The sequence below is a fragment of the Podarcis erhardii genome (assembly GCF_964252035.2).
Source record: "Podarcis erhardii genome assembly, chromosome: Z".
In the NCBI taxonomy this organism is placed as follows: Eukaryota; Metazoa; Chordata; class Lepidosauria; order Squamata; family Lacertidae; genus Podarcis; species Podarcis erhardii.
Genome location: NC_138504.1, coordinates 46929395 through 46949691, shown reverse-complemented (window position 1 = coordinate 46949691; position 20297 = coordinate 46929395). Strand labels below are relative to the sequence as shown.

The following is a 20297-nucleotide window of genomic DNA, read 5'->3' as shown; positions in this document are numbered from 1 at the left end:
TAAGGCCTGGTTATAGAATCATAGAATCTTAGAGCTGGAGGGGACTCAAGGGTCATCTAGTCCAACCCTTGCAGTGCAGGAATCTCAGCTAAAGCATCCATGACAGACAGCCATCCAACCTCTGCTTAAAAACCTCCAAGGAAGGAGAGCTCACCACCTCTTGTGGGAGTCTGTTCCACTGCCGAACAGCTCTTACTGTCAGAAAGTTTTTCCTGATGTTTAGTCGGAATCTCCTTTCTTGTAACTTGAAGCCATTGCCTCAAGTCCTACCTTGCAGAGCAGGAGAAAACAAGCATGCTCCATCTTCCATGCTCCTTCAAGCACTCCTCATAAGACTTAGTTTCCAGGCCCTTGATCATCTTGGTTGCCCTCCTCTGCACACGTTCCAACTTGTCAACATCCTTCTTAAATTATGGTGCCCAGAATTGGACACAGTACACCTGGAATGGTCTGACCAAGGCAGAATAGAGTGGTACTATAACTTCCCTTGATCTGGACACAATACTTCTGTTGGTGCAGTGTGGAATAGCATTAGCCTCTTTTTGCTGCTGCATCACACTGTTGACTCATGTTAAGCTTGTGGTCCACCAAGACACCTAGATCCTTTTCACATGTCCCACTGGTAAGCCAGGTGTCCCCCATATTATATTTGTGCATCTGGTTCTTCCTACCTCAGTGCAGAACCTTGTGTTTGTGTATTTTATTTTATTTTAAAACTGTTGCTTTTAGCTATATTCTGGTAATTTTATTGTCTTCCATTTTATACTTTTTTTTGCTATTTTTAATTTTTTTTTTTACTGTTTAAATATATTTAATATTTAATGCCATTTTACATAAATGACTTAGAAATGTATTTCTTTTTGATTAAATGCTCTCTTTCTCTCTATATATGGTGCCTACCTCAAGATGTTCCTAGGCCACAAATCTCATTATCCCTGACCATTTGCCATGTTGGGACTGGGGTTGATGGGAGTTGAAGTCCAAAGCCGATCCATACATTCTCTCTCACAAGTTACTTGGAGATATTTGACAGGGAAAGATTTGGGGCAGATGGAAAGAACAGGAGATTGGGAGGGTGGGTGAGTCCTCATCACATAGCAAGTACTGAAAGCCACAGAGACTGATGAATTCGCCCAACGAAAGAATGTAAAGAGAGAATAAGAGGAAACCAGGGACAGGTGCCCAGGCGTAGAGGAAAAGCTTTGCCCATTGGAAACACCAGACGAGTGACTGGGCCAGCAGGAAAATCAGGGCAGCAGCAGAGGTTACCTTTCCTTGTTCCCACAGGGTTCTCCAGGTCGGATGGGGGCTCCAGGGCATCCTGGCTTAAAGGGCTATCAGGTAAGCCATTACTCTAGACTGTCTGTGTGTCCTTTTCCCAGCCATACTCCAGAGTGTGAAATTTCACGATGTGAATTATTTCTGCAGCCAAGATAATTGTTATTGCTGCTGTCATTATCAGGCCTTGTTTTATTTCCTGCACCTGCACCATAAGGTCTCAGGGTGGGTCACAGCCATGTAGAACACAACATTAAAACCAGTTTAAAATGTATTCATTTATTTTCATTTATTTGATTCATATACCACCTTTAATCCAAAGATCCCGTGACTGTGTACAAATTAGGAAGATAATTTATGCATAATAATAATAATACACAGCACCATAATAGCATCCCCCTCCCCCATTTAACAGGCCATAATGGCCAAAGGCCTGGGTAAAGAGGAAAGCTTTCGCCTGGCACCAAAAGCCATGCAATGATGGTGCCAACGTTAAGCCTCTCTTAACGTTGGGCTTCCTACCTTTCTCTTTCTTGGTGGGTGTGAGCAGGTGCCCAATTTCTCTGTCACCAGAGCCCCTCAAACCCCCCACCACCTTCGAGGTATCTGCAGGGAGGCTAGAGGAGAGGGAAGGTCACTGCCTGATCTAGACATGCACTTTCATTCTCTTGCAGGGGCACACAGGAGCACCAGGCCCAATTGGGCCACCTGGACCCAAAGGTGAAAAGGTAAATGGTTTTAGGTATGGTTTTTTGACCAAATCAGCGTTGGTTGCCTTGATATATTTATTAGGAGAGGGAACAGAGAGAGGATGACCCTGGTGCTCTTATTTGACCATGATATTCTCCTGGACCACCTCTGTGGGATAGGGGCTGGAGGCACTGTGCTGCTTGGTTCTGTTTCTACCAGCAGGGTCAGTTTCAGAAAGTAACACTGGGTGACTGTGCTTCACCCCCCCCCCCTCACAGTTGATGGTAGGGCACCATCTTGGCCCCAATCCTATTTAACATCCATGTAAAGGTGTTTGCAGCTGTTATTAGGAACTTGGAGTGTGGTGTCATCAGATGTTGTCTAACTCCAACTCCCATGAGCCCTAGCCAGCATGGCCAATGGTCAGGGGGAGTGATGGGAGTTGTAGTTCAGCAGCATTTGGGGGAAAGGCACACCCCTATTTAAGATGTCACAAGCTCTTCATGGGAATAAAATTAGCAAAATCACGAAGATCTGAGAGATTTGCAGAAATTAATCCATTAGCAGGACTAGAAGGAATTTCCAGAGAGACAAGCTCTCCTAAATGGGAGCAGAACCTCTCCTAAATGGAGAGCTCTCCTAAATGGGAGCAGAACCTTTTATTTCACACAAAATCCAAAAAAGGTGCCTTTATATGATGAGGACATGAACTGCATTGGGTTTTCATTAAGTCCAAAATTATGCACACTGTTTGTGATTATGACCTGCAGTTTACTAATTCACCACTTGGGACATTCATTCCAAGATGTGAAATGCAATCTGCTATTATCTTACTCAGCAAGGCTGCATACAGCTCAATCCTTGACCATCTGTTAAACATCTCAAATTGTTATTTTTTATTTTTTTAAGGCACTGCCATCTGTTTGCAATCCATACATTATTAGTTCAGATTGTGGTTGTGATGCTTAGCTCACCTATCTTCCAAGGGCGAGTTCGTAATACAGTGGTACCTCGGGTTACATACACTTCAGGTTACACACTCCGCTAACCCAGAAATAGTGCTTCAGGTTAATAACTTTGCTTCAGGATGAGAACAGAAATCGTGCTCCGGTGGCGCTGCGGCAGCGGGAGGCCCCATTAGCTACAGTGGTGCTTCAGGTTAAGAACAGTTTCAGGTTAAGAATGGACCTCTGGAACGAGTTAAGTACTTAACCCGAGGTACCACTGTACTAATTTGGATGGGGGGGGGTTGTACAGTACATGTACAGATGATGTTCTGCCTGCCTTCCTCCTAATATTTATTATTGGCAGAATAAAAATTGGGCTGGGCTGAAAGGGGGTTTGGAGGCCCTGCCAAACAGCTGACTGACAGGGCCTGTAAAGCACAACTCTTTACCAGTAACGATGGCACTTGCAAAGCCCCCTGAACAGGGCACCTGCACAGGGTGTTACAGGCAGCACCCATCAATTAGCTGCCCAGTGGTGCTTTTTGGCTCAGCTGCACCTGCACCTCACTATAAGGCAGGTGGGTGTGACATGGCTGACATGTCCCATCCCCCCCCCCCGCCCCGGGCCAAATGGATAGGCCTAGGTCTAATGGGATGCCTTGGTTCTGCAGCTGCTAAGATTTGCCATCTATAATTTTTGCCATCTTTGAAACATCCTTTCTTACGGAAACATCTCATGATTTTAGCATTGTGGTTGAAGTCTGGAACGTTTGCACTTTACTGGTTGTAAAGGGAGTGGGGGGCTTGTTCTGGAGAAGGCCTTGTCTGTTGCTTGTCTTCGGGTGCTGCATAAATCTTGTGCAAAGGGTCTGTTTTCTACTAGCCTGTGCTCCATGTTTCTTCCGAGGATGACATGTTGTTCTTCAGAAATGTCGCCCCGCCAACTAACCACCCCCACCTGCAGCTGTCATGACTCAGCCATTATTCCACTGCTCCCTCTTTTTTTCCTCCTCCCCAACAACCAGGCCAAAGGCTTTTGTTTAGTCAGCTTAATGATAACCAGTTCAAGCTAGTGACTCCGGTTTTTTAATGACTTGCCATTCAGGACTGGGGGCGGCGTCAGGGGACAATACCAAATGCCTTTTGGTTTGTGTTTTTGCTCCAGACAGAACTGGTCACCTGAGTTGTTGGTATTTATAGTAATATCTTGCAACACTTCCCAGGAAGGGAAAGAGAGAGAATAGGTTTAATTTCAGAGCCTTGTCAGAAGTAAATGAGGGGCCTTTTTCAAACCTCCTCCAAGATTCGCAAAATATATTGTGTACATCTGCTGAATAGTCTTATACTGAATTACACCATTGGTCTATCTAGTTCAGTATTGTCTCCACACCAAATGGCAGCGGCTCTCCAGGATTGGAACCTGGGTGTCTCTCCTAGCCCTGCCTGGAGATGTTGGGGACTGAACATGGGGCCTTCTGCATGGGCCTTCCCTATAAAGCATGTTATGTCCCTACATGCCTTTAAATGTGTCACACCTTTGGGAACCTGTATGCAATCAGGGGTTCCTTTTGCATGGAGCACCTGTGCTTGTAGGACTGTAAACCCACAGGTACTCCTTTGCATAATGTCAAGGGAGCAGGGCCAGTAGGATTCAAGTGCTCCCTGCTCCCGGCACATTTAGCACACATATGGAGAAAATCTCCAGAGGACTGAGGTGGGCAGCTTGTCCGCTCCTGCTGACCTGACCTGTGTTTTGAGTTATACATTATATTTTTTTATCTTATCTTCAGGATAAGGGGGGGTCATGGTTCTCCCCACAATTTTTTTTCTTTTTTCTTTTTAAATTTTTTATTCATTTTTCATTTTTGTTCATTACATACATCTCAAATTCCCCACAATTATTTTTCCAGCAACTCTGCCAGGGTAGGTTAAGCTGGGAAAGTGTGATTGTCTCAAGAGCACTCAGTCAATTTACATAGGTGAGGGAGGATTATTTTGAACCCAGGTGCTTTCTCAGCTGCACTACTCTGGTGCCCCCAAAATCGTATTTCCTAGAGAGGAATGCACCCACAAGAGGTACTGTCCCATGTGGATGTCTTTAGCAGAGGATTGGACAAATAAATAGAGTATGAGACTATCCATGGCTAGATTCAAGGGCTATTGCCTGCCTCCACTGCCCAAAGGATTATGCTTCTGCATGTCAGTTGCTGGGGATGACAAGTGGGAAGAGCGTTCATGCATTCAAGTCCTCATTGTGAGCTTCCAACAGGCATTTGGTTGGCCGCTGTGAGAACATGCGGAACTTGATGGGCCTTTGGCCTCATCCAGCAGGGCTCTTCTTCTTGGTTAAATGGATATCATCAAAACCTGTGAGCAGCTGAGACACTTTATAAATGACAAGTGTTGTAGTTATTGGTGTGAGCTGCAAGAACAGAGCCTGTGAGTCTGCACATACAGATTGACCCATGCAAATCATTCTGTTTCTTTAGAACTCATAAATTTCATTCAGTGTTAGAAACTGAGATATGAAAGTTAGGAGCTAAATGGCACATTAAACCTAGGTTCTGGGTGCACACTTTTTAATAACAAGAAGGCTGAAAATGAATGAGCTGCAGCTAAAATGTTATGTTCATTTTTCACATGGTCTAGTCCTCCCCCTGCCCACCCCCCTAATATTTTTAAGAGGGTCTCTTCTCACTAAGTGAGAATCTTCAGAGAGTAGCCGGAAGTGGGGAGGCAGAAAAAGGTCTTCCTTTCATACCACTCTGCAGTTTTAATCTGAAATCTTAGTCACACTACTGCACCCAGAGCTCAGAAACTGCTTGCACTCATGAAATCCCCTGTCACAAAATGCACCTAGAACAATAGGAGTTTTGAACACTGATCAGAACAAATGGAAAACTGGGTCTGTTGGGGGTGGGTGGGACACTTAGTGAGTTAATGTTGCCAAGGGAGTAGAATCTTTAATGGTACAGCAGAACTGGTGTCCCCAAAAGCAGTTATTGACCAAATGAACTTAACAATGTTGGCATGGACTTCCATGGTGCATCACAGTCAATTATCCTTCTCCATTGAGTATAGTACATTTACAACTTCTCAAAGTGGCCTCAGAGAGCTAGGGGTTTTCCAGCTGGAAGATTTTTTGAAATTGCAAACAGATACTTCCCACCCCGGGAAGGCAGCCAAGAGTGAGGGAGGCCTCCCCTTGGTCCTGCATTTTCCATTTGTAGCCACACTTCTATTTTCAGGGGCGGGGGGTTGTTTGTTTGTTTGTGTTTTACTCCCTTAACTTTTTTATTTTTAAGTTTTGCTTTAGCCAAATAGGAATCTAGCACAAAGGGTGTTGGGAGCTGGGAGGCTCAACTATGAGACACCCATATAAAACCCTACCATGAATTAAGGCAAATAGATTCCTCCCTCCTCTCCCTCCCCTTCTCCCGTAACACACACACACATGGGGGGGGGGAGGGAGAGAGAGAAAGACTTCTACTGCCTCCCTCAGTTATGTGACGAGTCTATTGTCGTTGTTTGCAAACATATGTACAGTGGTACCTTGGTTTACAAGCTTAATCCGTTCCAGAGGTCTATTCTGAAACCAAAACCATTCTTAAACTGAGGTGCGCTTTCCCTAATGAGGCTTCCTGCTGCCGGTGCCCTTCCACCATTTGGCTTCCATTCGTAGACCAAGGTAAAGTTTGCTAACCAAAACACTACTTCCGGTTTTGCGGAGTTCGTATACCGAATAGTTCGTAAACAGGGCTGTTCTTAAACTGAGGTACCACTGTAACTCAAAACAGGTGAGGGTATGCAGTTTCTCTTGTTTCTCTATGCAGTGATGCCAGTTCTGTCCCTCCTGCAGACCCTCCAAGTGTCCATATTTTCCAGGGACCTCCCTGATTTAGAGAAGCCGTACCAGTTTCTGATTTGATCCTGGAATATCCCACTTTTCCTTAGGATGTCCCTATTTTAATTGGAGAAATGTTGGAGGATATGGGTTTATATGATCCACCAAGCTGTCTTAAGGCCATCTTCTATAGAGATTTTAAAAAAATGTTTAATTTTTTATTTTGTTTTTATGTATGTTGGAAGCTATCCAAAGTGGCTGGGGCAACCAGTCAAATGTACAGGGTATAAATAGTAAAATTATCATTATGGAATGAGACATCCCTGTTTTCACCGAAGAAATGTTGGAGGGTATGCTCCCGTCCTCTCCCCCCCACACACCTTGTCCCATTACGTGTGCATGTAAAGATTGCAATGCTTTTTATTTCAATGCCAATGTAATCTTCAGTTTTGTCCCTCCCTACCACACATCAAGGGGGCTGCCCCCCTTTTAATTGCTTAAAACCCCACCCATATATGCATTCAAAACATCCCATTCAGCACTTCCAGCTTTTGTGGCTGAGAGTGGGCGCAGAGACCCTGCTTGCCAACCTGACACCAAAGGTCCTCAGATTGACCGGCGCAAGAGCAGAGAAGCACTGGCTCTCTCGACTCCAGCTCCCAATAGTCTCAGCCAGCATTGCCAGTGGCCAGGGATGAGAGGAGTTGTACTTCAGTTACGCTTTTGGACTCTCAGCTTCCATTAACCCAAGTTAGCATGGCTAGCGATCAGGCATAATGGGAGTTGTTTGCTTCTCACTATGCAGCTTTAAAATCCTGCTTTGGTTTTCTCTTGGTATGTATCTAAGCTAGAGAGGGATGGCTCCCTTTTAGAACTATGTCAGAGGCAGTCTCTCTGCTGTCATCAAGCGTGAGCAAGATGGGGACTTCTTGGTAGTGGTGCCGAGGGTTTGGAATGCTGCCACCCTTGCTAAGATTCATCTTGTGCCCTCCTGTTGCCTTCCACACAGAACATTTTTATTTGAACAGACTTTTGCTGTTCCGCTAGGTTGCAATTCTCGTGCCACTGCTGTTTGCAATTCAGCTGCTGCTTTTAGAGGCCATAATATTGTGGTTTTTAATATTTAATATATTATTGGGGTGTTCTCTTTTTTTGTAAGACACTGCTTGTAATTGTTGGTAGAAGAGAGGAATACAGATATTTAATAATAACTGGTTACTATTTGTTCTTACCAAGATTAGAACTTCCTAAGCTGTTCAACAGTGGAACTGCCTGTCTCGAGAAGCGGCAGTCTCTCCCTGACTGGGTGTATTTAAGCAAAGGCTGGATGACTGTCTCCCAGGGATGTTGCAGTTGCAAGATTCCTATACTCTCTCTGTCTCTCTCTTGTGTGTATGTGTTGTGTGTGTACACGAGTGTGTTTAACTAGATGATCTCCAGAGTCATTTCCAGTCCCTAAGCTCTCAACTTCTACTCGCATTGTAAACCATGGTCTGTTTTAACACTAGTGCTTATTGCTTGCAGGGTGAACAAGGTGATGATGGGAAGGTGGAGGGGCCTCCTGGACCGCCTGGAGACAGGGTAAGGAATCTGGACTGCCCAGTGCTAATCTATAATATGAGACACCCCTCAAAGTCAAGCTAAACCCTATGACTTAAACTGGGTCTACACATCCAACAAACTGAGGTGATAATGAGTGCTGTGATGCCATACATTCTGCACTGGGGGGGGGTCACACATGTCTCAGTTTGACGCATAGAACCATAGAATTCTAGAGTTGGAAGGGACCACGATGGCCATCTAGTCCAGCCCCCTGCAGTGCAGGAATCTTTTGCCCCACACGGGGCTCAAACCCACGACACTGAGATTAAGTGACTCAGGCTCTACCGACTGAGCTATCCAAGGTCCAAACAATGTAACCCGGCAGTATTCCACATGGTCATGGAAGCTGGAGGGCACAAGGACTGTTGCTCCCTGCATTTTTGTTGTTTATTTTAAAATACAGATATTCCCCCAAACTATTTCCATCCCATTTTTCTATATTTGTAATGTTATAAACAAGCTGAGCTTGAATCCTGGCAAGATGGAGGCACTGTGGGTTAGTGGTTCCTGTGTTGAAATTGGTCAGTTGCCTGCCCTGGATGGGGTTGCATGCCCCCTTGAAGGGGCAGGTTTGAAGTTTGGGGGTGCTTCTGCATCCAGCCCTGTCACTGAAGGCTCAGGTAACTCAGTGGCTAGTCGTGCCTTTTACCAACTGCAGATGGTTTGATAGCTACGGCCATTCCTGGACTGGGAAAGCCTTGCCACAGTACTTCAAGACTGCGTTACTGCACTGTGCTCTATGTGCGGCTTCCCTCACACTTGGTCCGAAAACTTCAGTTAGTGCAGAATGTTGTAGCATGGTTGCTGATGGGAGTGAGCCGCTGTCAGAAGAAGTCACTACCCGAAGGAGTCTCAAAGCGGCTAAGCATCTCCTTTTCCCTTCCTCCCCCACAACAAACACCCTGTGAGGTGAGTAGGGCTGAGAGACTTCAGAGAAGTGTGACTGGCCCAAGGTCACCCAGCAGCTGCATGTGGAAGAGCGGAGATGCGAACCCGGTTCACCAGATTACGAGTCTACTGCTCTTAACCACTACACCACACTGGCTCTCAGGTGTCAGCATATAGCAGCTGTGCTCAGAGGTCTGCACTGATTGGAAATCCTCCACAGAGCCAAGGTCAAGGTGCTACTATTAGCATATAAAGCCCTTAACTTGGGAGCAGTTTACTTGTGAGATCGCCCGACCAAGGAACCCACATATGCCCTCTTCAGTCAATGGAACCGGCACTTTTCCAAGTGCCACATAATACCCGCAACACACCCGTAAGAACTCAGATTGTTTAGTGTGGCTACACTGACACCTTGGAACTCCCTGCCTATGGATATGGGCAGGCCCTTTCACTGTGTTCGTTTCGGCATCTGCTGAAGACATTCTTATTTAGACAAGCCTACCCATATGCTTAGAAAGTTTGTAGGAATTTTTATTTGTTTTAGTATTTTAACTTTTGTATGTTTTAAGGTATGGTTGTTTTTCTTGATTTTACTGCCTTTTTGTAAACTGCTTTGAGGTGTTATTTTTTTTACAATCAAGTAGTGTATACATTTTATGAAATAAGTCAATAAACAAACAATGGGTTGCATCCAACTTAGTTTGACATGGAATAGGCTCATTAGCAGCCATTTCTATCAGTTTAGATTGAGTCTTCTCTGAGTAGGACTAATATTAGATAGAAGCCAATAAAAATATATAGAGCCTCCAACCAATGAAATATAAAAACAAAGAGTGAAGCAGACAGAAAGAAGTACTGTTTATTTATTCCTACATTTATATATCACCGTTTTTCCTCCACGGATTCCAAGGGAGAATAAATGGTTCTTTCCACCCCACCCCATTTGATCCTAAAAACAACCCTGTGAGGTAGGTTAGTCTGAGAGAGAGTAACTGACCCAAAGTTACCCAGTGACCTTCACAGCTATATGGGAATTTGAACCCTAGTCTCCCAAGCCCTAGTCCAACACTCTAACAACTACACCACACTAAGCTGCTGGCCTCAAGACCAGAGTCAAAGGAAGATGAGCTGGTTCAGACCAGGGCTGTTGGGGACTGGAACCGTGTGCTGGATACAGAGCCTGAGGCTAGTAGTCAGGAGCCCACAGAACCTGCACCAGGCACCGCTCCAAAACCTTATCCCAGACCAAATTTACTTGAGTTGTCAGGCTCTGTCTATTCCACCCTACCTTATCCAACAACACTAGGAATGTGCCAGGCAAGAGGGCACAGAAAGGAAGAGAAGTGCTTGATTTCATCCTTACCCATCCTTACTCCCCCACCACCACCACTTCACTCATATTGGAGAACAAATAAGCATGCACATAAAAACTTTGCTTTTTATGGAGTCTGGGTTAAAGTCAGATCCAGCAGAATTAATTTGAGTTTTGAAAAGCACATAATGCTGAAAGAGGAAGTGGGAATGTCACTCTTCCAACTTCTTCTCCAGCTCTATATACTTTTTAAGGTAGAAAAGAGTAACTACTGTCACAACCTCATGAAGGAGCAGGTGGTGAGTGGGGGACTTTTAGGTGTGACCCCCACACTGGCAATCCCTGCCTTAAGTATTCACATTCTACAGGTGAGGGTGATGAAGCTTAGGAAGTGTGACTAGAGGGACTCTTAATGAGGGTTTATTCACCTCCAGCCTTTGCCAGAGCAAGTGGCTCACTCGGAGCTTTCCATGGTGCTGAAACTGCCAACTTGCATTGCTGCCCCTTTGTGGGTACCCGCTACAAACAAATCAGAGCAGTAGCACAAAGGCCTTTTAACCTGCCTTGGGAAGGAGATAAGGGTTAGGCCAGGCATAGGCAAACTCAGCCCTCCAGATGTTTTGGGACTACAACTCCCATGATCCCTGACCACTGGTCCTGTTAGATGTTGGGAGTTGTAGTCCCAAAACATCTGGAGGGTCAAGCTTGCCTATACCTGGGTTAGGCTGATGGGCCTTCCCACGCCACATATTCTTCCTGGTGACAGCTGTAAGCTGTCTTCTGACATAGGTGGGAGATGAAGCAGGCACTTGGAGGACTGGGGTTGCTTTTAACACCTCTCTTGCATTTCATTTCCTAGGGCCCAGTTGGTGATAGAGGAGATCGTGGGAAGCCTGGAGATCCTGGTTATCCTGTGAGTCCTTCTCCAAATGCCTGGTTAGGAAATTAACCATCTTAGGAAAAGCTATCTCCTCTTTGTAAAATTCCATGACACTGAGCTAGGGGATATCCTGCCTTTTATATTGCAGTGTGTGTGTGATATGATTGACAGACTTGACCCCGGAGCTTTAGGGATGTGCAGGTTTAGATTGATCTTAGGGACCCAGGTAGACACAAGTTGTTGTAGGCAACAAGGGAAACAGCCTAAACAAAATGTTCATCCTCAGGTATTAAATTTTATATTAATAACTATAAAAAGTTTTTAAAATGAATATGTAAAGTTAGTAAGTTGATTTAAACATGGAAGAGCCAATGTAGTGCCCTCCAAATGATTTGGACTACAACTCTCATCAGCCCAGCCGGCGGGCCCAACAGTCAAGAGGCATGGGAGTCTGGAGTCCACAACATCTGGAGGATGCCATGTTGATGACATTCCACTCCTGCTATAGTTATAACTGGATTTATATCTTTATTTTTTATAAAAATTCCTATATAACCATTTTAATACTTGACTTTTAATTGTTTAAATCACTCAGTTGCCTGCAGCTTACTTATTGTTCTGCTATTGTTTGTTTTATTGCTATCTTCCATTTCTGCTTTGCATAAATAAAATAAAAAAGGTCCTAAGAATTTTAGACGTCGGGAAACTAAAATACCTCCAGGTGGTGCCAGAACTACAATGTAGGCTAGACAAGCCTCTGTAGGCATTTCACAAGACAAGAACCACCATTTAAAAATGCATTGTATTACATTTTTATTGCATTTAAATCAGGCACCTCCCTGAAGAAAGCTCAAAGAAACCTTCAACACAAATCCTGGTCCTTGCTTTTTTATCCTTGCAAGAAAATTGTGAATGGCCTAAGGTCAGCTCAGTAGGCTCCATGGCTGAGGCAGAGATTTGAAACAGAGTGTCCTTTACCACAGTTGGACATTGTCCCAGCCTTCCCCCTGTCCCCCAGTTATTTTAAAATCCAAGTTCTCATCAGTCACAGCCAACGTGGCCAGTGGCCAGGGAACATAGGAACATAGGAAACTTCATTATACCAAGTCAGACCACTGATCCATCTAGCACAGTGTTGCTATTCCACAACTGCTCCAGCTAGCAGGGGTTTCCCAGAGATTCAGACAGGAGACATTTGCAGCCCTGCCTGGAGTTACCAGGAATTGAACCTGGGACCTTTGCATGCAGCGCAGGTGCTGTAGCACTGAGTTTACAGCTCTTTGCCATCCCATCAGGGATGATGGGAGCTGTAGTACAAAGCATCTGGAAGGCACCAAGATGGGGAAATTGCTTCTGACCCTTCTCTTTCTTTCATTTTTGTGTCATGAGCATCATACATGTCCTAAATGGTTAGGATCTACGTCTGGGACAGTCAATGTTGTGCCTTCCATATGCTGCCAGACTACTCAGCTCCCAGCAGCTCCAACCAGCTGCAGACAATGTTTGATAACCTGCCACTTTCCTCAAGCATATAAACTTACAGAACTGCATGCCTTTGAAACCCAGCCTCTTCCTTCTCCCTCAGTCATAAAGGCATTTTCAGATCTGCCTTATAGCAGGTCTCTCCCCACCCTACCAGGAGGTGCTGAGAATTGTACCCTGGGCCTTATGGATGCAAAGCTGATGTTCTACCCAGGAGCTAAAGCCCTTCCTCTCCTCTTTTCCTCTGTTCTCATGTTCGTCTTTTCAGACTGTGAACCTCTTCCTTTTAATGCAATTACTTGTAAGGTGGTTAGCCCCTGAGACACTTTATAAATGAGAAATGTTGTAGTTATTGTTGTGAGCTGCAAGAACAGAGCCTGTGAGTCTGCACATACAGACTGACCCATGCAAATCACTCTGTTTCTTTAGAACTCATAAATTTCCTTCAGAGTTAGAAACTGAGATATGAAAGTTAGGAGCTAAATGGCACATTAAAACTAGATTCTGGGTGCAACAACGGAATGTCTAGGCACACTTTTTAATAATAAGAATACAAAGCTGAAAATGAATGAGCTGCAGCTAACATGTTATGTTCATTTTTCACACGGTCTAGTCCTCCCCCTCCCCAACCCCCTAATATTCATAAGAGGGTCTCTTCTCCAATCTTCAGAGAGTAGCTGGAAGTGAGAAGGCAGAAAAAGGTTTTCCTTTCCTTCCACTCTGCTGTTCGAATCTGAAATCTTACTTGCAGTACTGCACCCAGAGCTCAGAAACTGCCTGCGCTAATGAAATTCCCTATTGCAAAATGTGCCTAGAACAATGGAAGTTTTGAACACTGATTTCCCTCTATCTTTTGTGCCATTTGTGGAAGAGCCCCTGCCAAGGCCCACAACCCTGCAAGGGTGTGTGTGTGTGTGATGCCACTGCCACTGCCAACGCCTGGAGCCTTGCTGTTCCTCCTCCTTGTTATCCCTCCATCTGAGTGTGCAAGGACTGAGCAGAGGGAAGAGATGGAGCAGCATCCCCAACCTGCGTTAGGCTTCCCTTGTGGCAGTTATTTGAATTGGACACTGAGCCATTGGGCAAATGAATGGGCCGCAGCTTTGGTGGCAAGGAAGTGGTGGGCCAACTTAGAGAGTGTTTATTGAGAGCATCTGGCCCAAAACAAGGAGGCCGAACAGGTGCTAATAAACCAGTCAAGCACGTTAAAGAGTTTTAATACTTATCCACTAGGACACTCCCTCATTGAATTAGTCCAGAGGTGAGGAACATCAGGCCTGCTTTGTTTGATGAAGTGTTTAGGATTCCTCAGACTCACCACTCTGCCCCTGGGAGGAAAGAAGGATCTCGGATGACAGTTTAACTTGAATCTTCCTTCTCACTTCCTTTTAGGGCCAAGAGGGTATTGATGGAGAGAGAGGAAAACCTGGACAGCAAGGCTTACCCGTAAGAAGCTCCCCTCCGCCCACCTTCTGAAAGTTGTTCTGTGCATGGGCCAGGGTGTGCGTATGTGGAAGAGAGGGAGGGAAAACATGCAGAAATGGGAGATGGAACCAACATGCATGTCCTCAAGTCATTGGGTTGCCCTTCAATGCCACAAACCTATGCATGCTCTTGCTGCGTCTATTGGGGATTACTGCCGAGTTAGCATGTTGAAGTTTGCAATCTAAGTGTCCTAATTGGAATCGAGCTTTGGTTTCCAAACCCTGCGAGAGGAGGTGCGGTACACTTCCAAACATTTGCAAAGAGGTCTTAGGTGCTTGCATGCTTTACTTCAAAGCCCACATTGGAAACTGCCTTAAGCTCAGTGAGGGCATTGATCCATGTATCTCAGCACTTACTACACTGTGTCTGGCAGCAGCTCTCTGAGGTTTCAGTAAGCCTTCCTTAGAGAGGTCAAGGATTGAACCTGGAACCTTAGTCATGCAAAACTATTCATCTACCACAGAGTCATGGCTCCTTGCCTTCCAGGGCAAACACAATCTTACCCACAAGATGTAAAAGCTAATTCCATATGGCTAGAACTGTCCTACGCGCAGTAATCTCTGTTCTTCGTGATTCGTGAAAGACATCTCTGCCAGAAGGGTATTTTCAAGCAATTTCCCCACCCTGTCCCTTTTGTTCTCTTAGGGACATCCAGGACCACCTGGTCAACCAGGGCTGAAAGGATCCAAGGGCAATCCGGTAGGTTTGGAAAAACACCTCAACTTAGCCGTGCATCCTGGCAGAGTTGCCCCACTTGCAGCAGACATATGGGGTAACCAGAGAGTTGTGAGGTTTGTGGGGGTGGGGAGCTGGAAAGGAGAAGGTCTAGGAATGGTTACAAATCTAAGTTCTCCCAGAGATTGTGGACCTGTGATTGGGCTGTACTACTTCAGGACGCAGGTGGAGACTCTCTTGATTGGATGGTACTCAATACATTTAAATTGAAGGGGAAATACACACAGAGAGTGAGTAAGTGAGAAAGAAGCCATTCACTTAGGAAGTAAGCATGCCAAGGAAAAGAATTCTAGCTTAACCTCCTTTAACATCTATATACAGAGGATTTAGATTCTTTGTTTTCTATATGGAAGAACAGTCACCCACATGGGCTTAACGTGGTACAGTCCAACCATGTCAAATAGAAAATAAGAACCCACGATACAACAAATTGCAATCATCAAATGAAAGCACCACAAAGCAAGGTAAGGCAGCAATGAAGTCCAAGAGCAGAAAAGCCTCGGTAGTTGTCTGGATTATGTCAGTTAAATCTGCTCTCTAGCAAATCTGGTGTTCTCACATCACATGGAGCACCTGAGAGGCTCAGAGATGGAGGATGAGGATTCCTTTTCCAAGGCAGACTTCCTTTTCCAACGTTAAGAATACCCAACTGATGATGCCTTGCTGAACCCCTCCAGATACAGATAGATAGATAGATGGATAATGTCCCAGAGGTGATCCAAAACACTGAAGTGTTGAAATGAAATTATTTTTCTTTTTCTTTCATGATGAGGTGTGGAACTGGACTTCAAGGCACAACAGTATGAGATATTCCTGGAGCTTTGGTGATGCTTGGGCTTATTTTCCTTTTCCTTTTTTATTTTCAGGGGCAGAAAGGAAAGCAAGGGCTTGGGGGTGCCCCAGGCAGCAGAGGCTTGCCGGTAGGTGATGAATGCACAGCCTGTTGGGGTTTTTTTTTGCTACACCTCTCAGTTAAGTGATGCCGCTGAACATACATAGCTCCTTTACTGAGTCAGGCCATTGGTCCATCTAACTCAGGGCTCGTCCACACTTCCACTTGTGCCTAGAAAGCAGCAGGCCAGGCAGTTTTTGATTTGCCCTGCTGCTTTTCCTGGGAAAACTTGCTTTTTAGCACTGAATCGGAGCAAATGTCAATCCACAGAAAACTCAGCTGATGCTTGCACAGATTCAGCAATAAGGAGCAGGTTTCCTATGGCCTTTAGATGGGGGGTGTCCCCAGGCCTAACTGGAGATGCTGGGGATTATTGGGTGTGTGATCTTAACTCCCTACACCGTCAAGAATTCCCCATTGGGGGGGGGACTACCTAGACCAGAATTGTTCAACTGGATGCCCTCCAGGTGCTCCAGATTACAACTCCCATCAGCCCTAGCCAGCATGTCTAGTGGCCAGGGATGATGGGAGCTGTAACCCAAAACATCTATGGAGCACCAGGTTGGGGAAGATTGCCATGGATGCACTGTGCTGCTCAGCTATGCCAGTGCCAGTGCCAGCACCAGGCCGACTGCTGCATCCCCACTACTGTTTGTTGTGACCCTATTTCAGCATAGCAGAATTGGCAGCAAGTTTTCATGTCCTCACAGTTCAGCCACAAATGCCTTTATATTCACAGGGTCTTGTGGGATTACCAGGTCCAAGAGGAGTGGTTGGAAGGCAGGGTCAAGAGGGCACTCCTGGAATTGATGGGATTCCTGGGAAAGACGGCAGCTTTGGACAAAAGGTAACGATCTGGAGGGCCAAATGTTCCCACCCTTGATTTATATAATCACCGCCTCTGTGTAATTCTCTGCTGGGTCATTACCTGCAGGTGGGTGATGCCTTGCAGCTGGACCTTCTCCCTCCTGAGTGGATTCCTTCCTCCCAAGTAGATCCTACTGAGTAGACCTCTACGCCTAGGCTGTCTGGGAGTAAGCCCCATTGAACTCAGAGGGTCTTGAGACACATACGCTGCCCTTCTGCTGTAGCAACCATGCTCAGGACAACATTCTGCAACTTATTTTTATTTTTTAAAATAGTTATATGCCGCCAAATCATATCAAATATCAATAAAATGTACAAGCACAGTGAAACATGAAACACCACAAAGCAATACAAAATAACCATTGAAATGGCTAGCTAATCAAGGAAGCTTAAATAGCTTCATTATTTGCATTAAAAGGTCTTTAGGAGATGCCTGAAAGTCAGTGGCAAGGGTGGCTGCTGAATCTCTGGGCTTATCAACACTTACCCATTGCCGTGCTCTTTCCAGGCTTTAAAGATCTGTGTCCTCGTGCTCTTTCCCTCACCCCAGAGCTTTCCCCACGAAAACCCACTTCTTAAAGCTGAAGCACAACTTAGGGCAATTTGGGGTTTCCATGTATTGCCGTGTGCTCCAGTTCAGCACTTAAGAGCGAGTTTTCACAGGGAAAGCTCCAGAGTTCAAAAAAACAAGAGTGCTTTAAAGTGTGGTCTGTGCCTGGAAAGTGCAGAGGAAAATAAGTACGGACAAGGCCTCTGCTGGTGGAAGAGCATTCTAAAGCATGGAACAGTCGTAAGACATCATGTTTCTTCCACTCCCCAACTCACGTAATTGGCTGTTGGTAACACAAATTATCTTCACTTTGAAACACACATTCATCAGTATGCCAACACTTTCTATTGTTTCATTGGTAACCTAAGAGGGAAAATGACTATCACTCATACTTAACCTAAACACAACCACAGGGGCACCTGATTAGGCATTTGGCTATGCATTGTTGAATGTTACCTTATTCTATCGTTTGTTATTGTTTTTGTTTAAACCAATCCATAACCAAGAACTTGTCCATTGACCACTAAGAATGAACCAGCCATATGTCATAGATACAAATTCATTGTGCTATTTTTGTGTTATACAAATGACATGAGAAGATTTGGTCTGTTTCTAGGGAGCAGCAACTGCTCCATTCTTCTTGTAACATTGAGTTTCAGCTGTTTTGATTTCCCCACCGTGGACTAGAAAGCCAACAGTGAACTTGGATCTTAGCCTCCCTCCATTGTGAGGAATTTTATCTATGCTGCATTTTACTAAATGGGGCAATCAGTTTTTCCTTGCCTGCTGGGAAGCAGCCTGTGGGGGGCTTTTTAAAAGATGCTGTATGAGTGGAATCAGGCCCAAAGGACACCTATTGAGGCTTAAAGGAGTTACTGTACTCCCAACTCTCTACTACATAGATTAGTTTCAGGGTTTGCTGGCATTGTCTACATTTGTCAAAATATAAATGAATATCAGCAAAGTGAGTAAATGCTGAAGCTTCTGGATATTATTAAATGCACATAAGGGAGACAAACTTTATTAGAAAACAGTCCAGTTTATTATGTATTGGAATAACAAGGTGTAGGATAATGCTCAGCCACATGGTATATTAGGAATCCTGCAGAGATCGATTTCATTAACCTTTCTTCTTGTTTCTTTTTCATCCTTTTTGTCGGAAATGTAAGCACCAAAGAATATTTATTGCTCATTCTGTGTCATCTGATCCTTTCCCTTCTGTAATTTGCCCCTCTATTTGATAACAATTAAAATGTTTAAAAAACACAACTCTCTCTCCCCACCTTTCTCAAGGGAGAACAGGGTGAAGATGGAGAGGAAGGCACCCCAGGAATGTCAGGGAAAAGAGGGAATCCTGGTGTCCTTGGTCTTCCAGGAGCTCAGGGCCCCCCAGGATTTAAGGTTGGTTTCTCCCCTCCCCCTTTGCTTTTACAACCAGAGGTGGGAAGGCAAAAGGGGCAGCAATTCACAGAGAGCAGTTTCCCCTCCCCACCAAAGAATCAGCCCCCAATCCCTTCCTTAACATCAGAGCTCTCCTTCTCTGCCTTCTTCTCCCACATTATAAGCTCTGAGTTCCATCTTGCTTGGAGTCTCCAGTGGCTGGCTCTGCTCCCATCGTTCTCCTGAAGGAGAGGGCAGTGAGGGTGGGCGATGGGGGGAGCACTTCTAAATCTAACTTCCCATTGAAAAATAGCCTTCAGGCAGGGTGACAAAACCACAGATCCTCCAAATATTCTTACTCCTTTCGGAATCAAGACAATTTGCCAGTCGGGACAGAATTATTTGCTGCAATTTGCATTAGGTGGTTCTTTCCAGGCCAGTGTCCACAACCCATCCACAGCAAGCACTTTGATATATTCTCCCCAGTTTTACTCTGGTTGGTGTCCCTGGACCAGTTAGAATGCATTCAGGATGCTTTCTGTTGCTGCTCCTGCAGTTCTGTTCCAATGGAGAGGAGTTTAGATCACACACCACTTCAGGTGAAAAGGAACAGGCAGGTTGTGTAGTTTTGTGTTGGTTTAAAGCAGGAGCAGGGAGCCATGATCAGATTTCTCTGGTGTGCTGGGAGGAAAGGACTTCCTTTCTTGGAGTGCAGTGCAGAAACGCTTCCCCTCCACCTCCTTAGCCTTGCTATTTCTACTCCATCCCAGCTTCATGGAACGTACACTCTGCTCCATTCACACTGTAGACATTGGCGGAAGCCATGACTCTTCAAAGTGATGGGATACTGCTTTTATTTTATTTTTTAAAAATAATATTTATTAAAGTTTCAAAAATTACAGAAAGAAAAAGTAAAAATACCACATTAAACAAAAACAAAACAACACATCGCAATATAAAAAAAAGAAAAAAAAACAGAAAAATAAAACCCATTAAACAAAAACACAAAGAAAAATGCATCAGATCTCCTCATTACTAATCTTTCATTAGCTTATTTCCTTGACCTCCTCACACCTCCTTTTTTTGTATTCTAGGTCAATTATCCATTTCAGCAAATCCTTTCCCTCTTTTAAATTTTTGTCCTGTAAATTGTCTCAATATAATGTAACTTTGCTTTTCCTCCTTTCACCAATTAACAGTCAGTTATTCCCAAATCCTTTATATCATTCCTGCTAAGGGATACTGCTTTTAAATGCGTAGTGCAGATGGGGCCTCTCTCTGTGTGTGTCAAGTGTGAGTCTGCCGGTTGTGGCTTTTGACTCCACTTGCCCCAAGCTCCACCTGCTCTTTGCTGCCCAGTCCTCTGCTATTATGCTACTGTTTAGCTGTGCTTTTGTTTTAGTGATATCTGTTTCTTGTTTTCATATTAGAGGTTTTTAAATGCTAAGTGGTTCAGGCATGCTTT

At 44.8% G+C, this 20297-nt stretch overlaps 1 protein-coding gene across 1 annotated transcript in view; it reads left to right on the top strand.

Moving 5' to 3' along the window:
* The window catches only part of COL27A1 (collagen type XXVII alpha 1 chain), a 253068-nt gene that overhangs the window by 206964 nt on the left and 25807 nt on the right, over positions 1-20297 (top strand). Inside the window, exons 40-48 of the mRNA XM_081846708.1 lie at positions 1288-1341; positions 1953-2006; positions 8284-8340; positions 11421-11474; positions 14316-14369; positions 15054-15107; positions 16010-16063; positions 16775-16882; positions 18746-18853. Coding sequence (XP_081702834.1) covers positions 1288-1341; positions 1953-2006; positions 8284-8340; positions 11421-11474; positions 14316-14369; positions 15054-15107; positions 16010-16063; positions 16775-16882; positions 18746-18853 — 597 coding nt within the window. The remainder of the gene's footprint in view (positions 1-1287; positions 1342-1952; positions 2007-8283; positions 8341-11420; positions 11475-14315; positions 14370-15053; positions 15108-16009; positions 16064-16774; positions 16883-18745; positions 18854-20297) is intronic.